Here is a 10,080-nt window from a genome sequence, read left to right as displayed (position 1 = left end):
CAGAGTGTGGGGACTGCTGGGGCAGAACCCTGAGGTAAGGGGCATCGGGATCTGGGAGGGACACAGGGGCCCTAAGACAGGCGAGGCACCAGCCAGTAAGAGGCACTCTGTATTCTGGAGCACTAATTCTTGAGATGACCAGCAGGAGGCACTGCTGCTGTGAGCCTTGGCTTTGCTACAGGGCCTTACTGGTCAAAACCCAGCACTAAACTGGCCTCAGGCCTCCATCCAAGCCACTGGAGCTGATTAGGAACCTGAGGCAATACACTGGGACCACATGTGAATCCCTTCTATCCCATAAAGGTGACTATAATCTCAAATTATTTACAGACAGAAATTATGAAATATTACCAATATAAAGATATGCACATCTCTATGCAGAGAGAGAGAGTCTGACAATATTGCATTTCTTACTGTTTACATGCATAAGCAGTTCAGCTAAACTGAAATTTTCATCATGGTATTTATTATATCATAACTCATTCAGGGCAATGCTGACCAGCCCCTCAGTGAAATTCCATTGACAGACCAATCCATGTAATAAGGACTACAAGGGGATCATTTCTATTTCAAGAAATCTCATAAGAACTCAAAATAAAAGTGCCATTCCACATTTTTGCATCTTTCAAATTGGCATGGAATTCTGTTTCTATTTTCCAATATCTGAATTTGACTAACAGCTACAGAAAGAAAATGAATTATTTTCCCCTTCCAGGAACATTTCACAAAATTTAAACTTAAAAGTTTTATTTCAAATGTAGTATCAAAAATGTATCTTGCAAGGTCTTTCAAGAGTACAATGAGTAGTTTACATTAGTAGCAGACCCATTTACAATGTGCAGTGCAGAATATGAGTGAGGAAATAATAAATGCTGGACACTGCGTGCATGTGCATGTATCTTAGCACAAGAAAAAGATAGAAAAGGATCGTTTTCTTTGCCTTGCAATTTGTCATCCTCAATGCACAAGGTTGTAAATTTACACACCAAGGCAAGACAATCCTACTCCAATCTTAAAATGTCTCAATCATTCAGTCTTTTTCCTTGACCGGACATCACTTATCTTCACAATTCACAGTGGATTCTTCAGAATGTTCAGTTTTTAATTTTTTAAGAGATGGCTCTACTGCAAGAAGAGACATGCAATGCTCCAAGGATTGTGCAATTTCATCAATTGTCCATTTGTCTTCATGAAGTGCATGCTCCTCTAGTGTAAATGGTCCTTGTTTGGTTCGGGTCAGCTCTTGCACATTGGCACAGGAAGAGAGTTCTATAGCATAAAAAAGGAGAAAGCAGCCAGAAAAGGTAAATAGTCAAGTTAAAAAACTATGGATCTTATTCAAAATCCCTAGTGAGCTAATTATATATATTTTTTCATATATTTGGCAAAAAGGGGCTCCTATTCAGATTCTCCGGTCACTTACATCAAAGTAAAACTGGAACAATTTCAAATAGGTTTACTTCAAAGTAAAGGAGATCAGAATCTGACCAAAGGTCTTCAGAAGATTTTGCATATTCATATCAAAATACAAAAGGAAAATTAGTAATGCAAGTTCAAACAGATCCAGGGTAAAGTTTTCAAAAGTGACTTTGGGACTTCAGAGCTTAAGTTCCACTGATTTTTAAAGAGATTTAGGAGCCTCTATCTCTTTTAAAAATAAGGCATAGGCTTTTCTAAAATTTTAGATCACTTACTAGAACAGTATAAAATGAGGAACAATCTATGATAAATACCAATGCAGTAATTAATCACAGAGACAGATGAGATTCTGAATCCAGTTCACAAGGATACAGCACACACAGAGTTGGCCTTTGGACATAGGATGAACAGTCTCTAAAACATACTCTTAATCTCTTTAGGTGTGAGAGGATTTCAAAATGAATTTGAAATGCAATCAAGAAGAAGGAGAAATTTGGGGCAGGGACCATTCTTTGTATTTGTCCTTTAAAGGATCAAGCATACACTGATACGGTGAATAAATAAAAATCACAGGGCCTTGTATTTTTTTTTCACCTCCTCCATTTTTATTCTCTCCCTTGTGATTCCTTCACAATTATTTACCTTTTCTTTCCTTTATGCTCCAGGAGCAACTACCTTAGTACACGAAAGTGAATGATAGCACTGCAGCCCAGTACATTAGGTCTGGTGACCAGAAATATGTAAAAGGAGAATATTCTATTAGCAGAAATGTACATTCCGTATGCAGTCATGCTTTCTCCATGCCTACCTTTTCCAATGTCACTGACCAGGCTTCTCACATAAAAGCCACCTCCACATTCAACATCTGGAATGTTAACAGTGACATAGTAAATTGCCAGCCCAGTATGAAATCTACTTTACATAGAAACAGTGCTCCCAACAAATGTAAAAATGCACCAAGCAAACAATCAAGTGATAAAATATTTATAGGATACAATATAAATTATTCATCCTGAAACATATGTGCGGGTGAGATTGCAAAGCCAGAGAGGAGAGAAAGCAAACATCATGGTGACTGAACAAATGCATTATAAATTAACTATTGGCCTTGGCATTTTAATAAATACTTCAGTCTTGTTCATTTGAAAGGTTTCAAAAGGTCATAGGTTTCATCTTTCCAATGATGAAAAATAGTCATTTTAAGTGCTACTCCAAACTGATAATGAACACTTTAAAATACTGACTGTACTTAAAGTGCACAGCTGACACGAGCTGTGACATTATAAAAAACATCTTTACTATTCCTGTCTTCCTTAACTCCCCCTCTTTCCCTGCCTCCTGCAGAGATCAGCTACTTATCTCCCAACCATAAAATAACTATTTAAATAACATACACCACTGAAATATAGTGGCCATACCCACTTACAACAACACGACATGTAGTACACCTACGGGCTTCCAAGGGAACAATCGGGGTAATTCCAGAAGGCATACAACTGTCCTACCTTCACTGTCAATATTAAAGGAGGATAAGATTTTCAAAGGCTTCTCTAATCTATTGCTGTGCATCCTAATGAGTTAACAACATTTCGTTACATATGGAAGAAGGGAGTGTGGATCTCCTTTCCACAAATTGGAAATGGGGTCCTATCATTGTTCCTCCCTGACCCATTTCAGGAGGGAATGAGCCAGGGGTTGGAATGCAATTGTGGTGGGTGTGAATAATTCCCTTTCCAGCCCAGCCAAGTTCCCCATTGAATGATAATATGAAATCAGCTTATGTCAAATCAAATCGGGACACTCATATTGCGAAATGAAGCACTCATGTGCAGACTTGCACTGAAATAATCACAGAATATCAGGGTTGGAAGGGACCTCAGGAGGTCACCTAGTCCAATCCCCTGCTCAAAGCAGGACCAATCCCCAACTAAATCATCCCAGCCAGGGCTCTGTCAAGCCTTATCTTAAAAACCTCTAATAACTAACCATGTGAACAGAAATCCACTTAGTTATTTCATTTCCAGGTTGAGTGTAGACTAGCTGGGAACATCAGCCTACATCAAATCTTTGACCCTTACCCAGCGTGAACAGCGGTGGCTGGAAGTTTTGGAGAGAGAGGCTGTACACCACAACCGGTCTAGCAGGCTTTGCTTCCACTGCTTCTCCTTTCTTCATCAGAGACGACAGCCTTTGTCCATCTCTCTTCAGAGCAGAATAGCTGATGGGATAGACCGTATAAAAGTGTGTCATACAGCTGTAACGCAACAAGCCTCCTGTCCTCAAATCCTATTCACACTGCACTACAGGAGGATACATTTTAGCCTCCTAATCCTCTCCAAGTGCTCATAAGGAAAAGAGCTATTGAAGTCATTTGTACACAGGAGCCTATTTATACAAAAAACAGTTAAGCACAATAAATGTTAGTCATCTATTCAATACTTGCATTTAAAAAGGGTTCATAACTGAATTCATTGCTTCTGAAAGTGAGGAATCAGTAGTGGGTATGGTAACTGTAATCCTGCGAGGACTCACCCCTACGGCGCTTCCTGCTGGCATCCTGGGAATTAGCTCTTTCTCCAGCCTTGGAGCACCCTCTGCAGACCAGAGTCTCACCAGTCACTGCTTTGGCCCCCGTATTCCTCCCAGACCCAGTGCCCCTTCCCCAGGCAGTATTCCCACTCTGGGTCTCCCCACCTAGGGGAACCCCCACCCACTATTCCTACCTTGCCTCAGTCGTAGGCTACTGCCAGTCACCAACTAGCCCCCGCTCACTGGGGCGGACTGCAGTATAGGCCACTCATCACAGGCAAGGTTGATTTGGACCTGTTTCTCTGCCCAGCCTTGGGCTGCCCCCTACAACTCCAGTACCTGTTTGGCCTTATACTAGGCTGCAGCCCAGGTCAGAGCTCCCCAGCTCTGCTCCACTCCAGGTACCTTCTCTCAGCTCCCTGCAGCCAGGCCCATCTCCCTCTACAGCTAGAGAAGACTGTATCAGCTCCTGGCTTCCCTGGCCTTTGTAGGGCCAGCTGGGTCAGTCTGGGGCATGGCCACAGCTGAAGCTGCCTCCCCAATCAGCCCAGCCCAAGTCTCCCAGCCCCAGCCCTCTCCAAGAGCTGGCTTTTAACCCTTTCAGGCCGGGAGCGGGTGACCACCCCGCTACAGTAACTGACTCAAACACATGGCCCCACTGAAGCCTACGGGACCAACACACTACCGAATATTATGTTGGGCCCATGATCGGTAGACAGTGCAGCTGATGCTGTACAGACAGCTTCCTTCATATAGCTCTTCCTTTCACCTTGATCCTGACTCAGAATATCCCCACTGCTTCAGCCTTGAGTCTCTCAATAGAGGCAATTGCCAACTACCCAGCTTTGTTTCAATATGTCTAACTGACCACTATTGATGAAGCTAGATTCATTTAATTGGTGACAAAGGGCCTTATCCAAAGACCACTGCAGTCATCAGCCCAGGTCAATGTTAAGAGGGAAAAACTACCCAAGTTTACCAGAAGTGATTTATATGTAGCTTGCAGCAAATAGGCTTAAGTTTTCAGGAAGCTAGTATTGAAATAATTTCCGACCTTTTTTTTTTTTTTCCCCAACACAGAAGTTAAAGTACCATTCTGTTTACAGAATGAAGTGGAAGTCTCAAAATATTCTCTGCTGACTGGTAGATAATGCAACGTCCTGACAAACTCCTGCAAAAATAGTATCAGATTCCTTCTCTGTTAAAATTTTGCTGCAAAACACAGTACGATGTGACAATTTATGTCTGATGTTAAAATCAACGTCAGCTCTGAATTGGTCAAGTTAATAAACCCTACAGCTTGTGTAACCCATGTGCCTAAGAGAAGGATATCTTTTCAAGCAATCTGTAGAGAAGGGTGGGTAGGAATGACTTGTGTCTGGTTCACTGTTGTGAGGCAGATGCACAATTAACACTCCACCTCAGAAGTTTCTGAAATTGGGTATGGTAGCTTTGAGTCTGGTCAGTACCTTCTCAGTAACTGGACTCAGCCTCTATGGGGGCAGCTGCTTTACAAAAGATCATATGCAAGTGTGTGGGTTAGGAGAAGCGGAGAGACAGAAGCAGAAAGCAGGCTGTTTCCCCCTGACTCTGAAGCCTTTTGCAGCAGGTCAGTGATACTGTTAACAGGGATGCCCTGGAGGTGTTAACTGCAGAAAGAAGAAATTGGAAGGGAAAACTAATTTCTTTCATTTTAATTGAATACTTGGAAGGTTGCTTGATTTTAGCAAAACTGTTTTGGTTAAATTGTCTCAACTTGTATGATTCACCAACTTTTCTCTTATTTGAATGATGATGGGGAAAGAGTCATTTATGTTTTGCTTTTCTTAATTTTGTATTTCTTGTAACAGGTTTTTATTTTATTTTATTTTATTTAATCTATATACTTAAACTGAGCAGTTGGTTAATTAGTTAGCTGACTAGCACAGGAGGAGGAAGAGTCTGCATGGATTCCACCTGGAGATTTTTGCAAGAAAGTGGAGGGAAGATGATGTTGCAGTGCTTTTGAATCAGCACACTGTATACATTTTGGTGATCAAAGACTGTAGCTGAGACTCAGGTGAACTTAAACTACGTTTTTGGGAACTCTGAGTTACTTCTCACTGTGTTTCAGTTGAGACTCACCTGTTCATATTTTATTTGTTTTCTTTACTTATGTTTATATATAACTGTGAAGATAACGTACCGTATGCGGGTTATAAAGTAGACGTGTTTTGTTACAGAAATTAAGGTATTGCTATTATTATTGTTTCTTTATCATAATATTTTATAAAGTTGGTACTTTAGAATTAAACTCATTCCTTTTTTGACTTGATTGGGGGGTGGCTGACCCTGTGCAATCCTTGCTGAACATCCTCAAGGAGTGAATTCTGAGTCTCCACGTGCTTTTCTATGTAAGTTGTTTTTAGGTACTAGGACAGGGGTTCTCAAACTCCACTGCTCCGCGATCCCCTTCTGAAAACAAAAATTACTACAGGACCCCAGGAGGAGGGACCAAAGCCCGAGTCCAACTGAGCCTCACTGCCCCAGGTGGGGAGGGGGCCCAAAGCCTGACCACACTGCTCTAGGTGGGGAAGCCAAAGCTGAAGCCCAAGGGCTTTAGCCCCAGGCAAGGGGGCCTGTAACATGAGCCCCGCTGCCAAAGGCTGAAGCCCTTGGACTTCGTCTTTGGCCCCAAGCGGTGGGGCTTGGGTTTCAGCCCCAGGCCCCAGCAAGTCTAAGCCAGCCCTGGCGACCCCATTTTAATGGGGTTGCGACCCACTTTGAGGTCCTGACCCACAGTTTGAGAACCACTGCACTAGGATAAAGGCAGTAAAGTAAACTCGAGCCCACCCAAAGGTTGCACCTGTCTTGCCAATATCTTCTTGTCAAAAGAGAACTCTTTATTTATGGCAAAACTGGCTTCGGCTGAAAAATGCTCCAAGTGGACCAAATGCTTCTGGCAGTGCCCAAGTACTATACAACTTACAGTGGAGGAACTTGCATTATGTTCCCTGTGAACTTTTGCAGCACACGTTCAAGATCTTCTTTTGTTATCTGATCTGTCAAAGCAAACCAGATGTATGTTAGCACTGATTATTTATATAGGCCCTCGGTGCCCATGGCACTTTACAAACAAGTACAAAGAGAAGGTCCCTGCCCTTTGGATCCTATAATCTAAACTAAGAAAAGAATCTCACAGAAGATGGTGGGAGACCACAGTGGGTACAGGAGGAGGTAAGAGTGAGAGTAAACACAAGCCAAGGAGGGCAAATTGTCTGGGTTGATTTACACATTTCTTGCAGTTTAAAACATTTAGTTCAGCAGTCCTATTTTAGGCACCAATACAGAAAGATGCTCCAGGCCGCAAATATTATTGTTACCTCCTTTTTGTTGTGTGCTTGCACAGCACCTAGCACAGTGGGGGTCTGGTCCACTGTTACGGTCTTAGATACTACAGAAATACAAATAATTAAATTAAATCCCATTGAAGTCAGTGGGACTACTCGTGTGCTTAAGCATCATGTTCAACTGCAGCCTTTAAAAAAAAAAGAAAAAAAGTAAGTAAATACAGTGGGCCAGATTCTCTGATATTTTCCCTTTTCCAAAGAAAAGGGTCTGGAAACCCAGCAGACCCGGCCAGCTGGGAATTTCCCTTGAACAGGAGGATCCCTGGGGAGAGAAGACCATCAAAAGCTGCTCTGTGTCATACCACCTCACAGCTTCTGGCATAAGAGGGCAGGGAGTTGTAGTTAGGAAATCAGTTCTAAGGCCTGGTCCACACACAGTTTTTGTACCAAATTTAATTATTTCAGTTAGGGGTGCAATTTCCTACTGAAATACTTATACCATATCACCCCCTATTTGGATACAGTTACATTGGTATAGACATCTCTTATACTGGTATATTTTAGCTCCCACCATACAAGAATACTGCTATCACTGCATACAATTTGTGTACGTAGGGAAGCCCTCAAGGGAGCTTTCTTCCTTTCCCTGGATCCTCTGCTCCCCTCTCTTTTTTCCTGTCTGCATAAAGGAGTTTAACTTGGAAGGAAAGGGTGAGAGAAATAAGCCTTGCCCACATCCTACCCCAACCCCCTTTCCTTTATGTTCTTGAATTAGGTAGGGCTCCACATTCATCCCAGAACTGAATGGACATTGTGAAAGTTAATGCTCCTTCTTAGCAGATGAAACTGGTAGTCACTGGTGGGAGTTGTACCTAGGAGCTGAAAACCCCCAACATACGTGATTTTAATAATACTTTCCAATTTCCATTCAGGCCTGAGCATTCATTTTTTTTTGAAAACTATGCTGCAAGACTATGAAAACCTTCCCAGTTTTGATTTTGATAAAGGAGGGAACTGCTTGGCTAAACCAAGCAGCTTCTCTTAACAGTTAATCCAATAGCTTTAGGGGAATGATCCTACAGGACATTTGAGATGTAAAGCACACATTTTCTTTCCAGTAAGGGAAGAGAGTGGGAACAAAACATCACATTTCCCTAACTATCAAGATTCAAATATCTAACCCGTTAAAGTTCATGGAGGCATCATTATGTTTCTTTATGCATTCTAATTATTACCATTTTATTGAGCAAACACCCTTATTAGTTATCTCTCTCTAGAGAGACTGCCCCCAGCGTACTGAGTACAGTTCTGCACTATCTTTATTAGAAGGCCGACTCTTCAGTAACCAGTTTCGTTGGTTGCTTAAGAGGGGTTTCAATATGACAGTTGCCTCTTATCTGTTCAGAATGCAAACCTCAGATCTGTAATCTACATGCAAATCAATGAATGACTAGGAATTAGCTGGCCCCATTTCTCATAAAATAGATTTGGTTCATGTCACTCCAACAAAGTCAACAGAGTTCTGCTTAAAATGAAATAAAATGGATGGCATTCTCAGCCCCTTTATTAGGTTTTATTCTGCACTCTAAGTAGTTCTTCAAAGCAGATGGATCTCACAATATGCATAAGGGTTTATTCCCCAGGAACAGTCTCCTCTCGGTTGCAGCATCAGAGGAGAGCAACTTATGCCTCACTTTTGAAAACCAAACACTGCAATTTCAATAGCAGATGCTGCCATTATGCCCAGCAGCTGTCTAAAAGAAGTGTCATTAATGGTAATGCTGCAGCGATTCATAAATCAGTCAAGGATGTTGGGGAGACCAATGCACACTAGCATTGGGGAGGGGAAAGGCAGAATCTTTTATAACATAAATTCAGCGCTTCCCCTAAAGAACCTCATGTATGTTATTGTTATGCAGTCTTGCTGTTTGCTACAGCTTAGCAAGGTGTCATAGAAGAAACCATATGGCACTAAATACTATCCTTAGAGCCTCTCAGCATGTCCGCTGTGAACCCTTTTGCTCCAGCTGAAATTTGGCATGTAAATTGAGCAGGAGTGTCACTTATTTTCTTTTTCAACATTCACCCCTTGGATTGAATTGGTGGTTAGGGCACTTAATGACACAGCTGGGTTCAATTCCCACTTTGATCTCAGACTCCCCAGATTGAGAAGGGAATAGGAAAAAGCCCACTAAGATCTGGAGAAAATAATTTGTGGTACAGCTAATTTAATAATCATTTAAAAGAAAAAGCGAGGCATAATGTAGTTCAGTCATTAACAAACAACGTTGTGCAACGTCGGTTTATCAAAGTAAACGTTTTACAAATTAGCCTGTTAGACCTAGAATAAATAATGTTTGTCTTCTGCAATTTCTCAAGGTTTGAACAGGCTGGTATTAAAAATGACAATCCTGTCTGCTCCTCCTCCAGTGCCATTACAGGCTGATATGTCAGTTTGGATTTTTTTGCTTTCACTTGAAGCTGCCTTTGCTTTTGTGGGTTTACACTAGATTTGTGACTTTGCTGAAACATTGTGTAAGCTCTGTACTCACCCTGCTCGGATTAGCACATACCCATATTCTACATAGTTCAGATTTACACCAGTGGGAGGTTTGGTTTTGCTGATAATTCATCCAACAGCTACCACACAATGCCCAGCCCAAGCTTTCTCCCCAAGATTGGCTGTTCTTGAGGTTTTCCCTACCAGGTCTCTCTTTTTCCAGATCTAGTTTGTTCAGCTATAGAGAAATATACTCTACCCCTTACATTCTGGGGCGAGATAAAAGCTATAACTGCTAGTAGG

General features: G+C 41.8%; 1 protein-coding gene across 1 annotated transcript in view; it reads right to left on the bottom strand.

The window, feature by feature from the left end:
• Positions 1–449: 449 nt before the first annotated feature.
• TRUB1 (TruB pseudouridine synthase family member 1) overlaps positions 450–10,080 on the bottom strand; it is a 44,485-nt gene continuing 34,854 nt past the window's right edge. Inside the window, exons 5-8 of the mRNA XM_030568861.1 lie at positions 6,917–6,989; positions 3,498–3,637; positions 2,228–2,284; positions 450–1,269 (exon numbers count right to left, since the gene is read on the bottom strand). Of these exons, the coding sequence (XP_030424721.1) occupies positions 1,055–1,269; positions 2,228–2,284; positions 3,498–3,637; positions 6,917–6,989 (485 nt within the window). The 3' untranslated portion in view covers positions 450–1,054. The remainder of the gene's footprint in view (positions 1,270–2,227; positions 2,285–3,497; positions 3,638–6,916; positions 6,990–10,080) is intronic.

Source organism: Gopherus evgoodei, chromosome 7, assembly GCF_007399415.2.
Source record: "Gopherus evgoodei ecotype Sinaloan lineage chromosome 7, rGopEvg1_v1.p, whole genome shotgun sequence".
Taxonomy (NCBI): Eukaryota; Metazoa; Chordata; order Testudines; family Testudinidae; genus Gopherus; species Gopherus evgoodei.
Note: the sequence above shows the minus strand (reverse complement) of the source record. Positions and strands in the feature narration are given on the sequence as shown.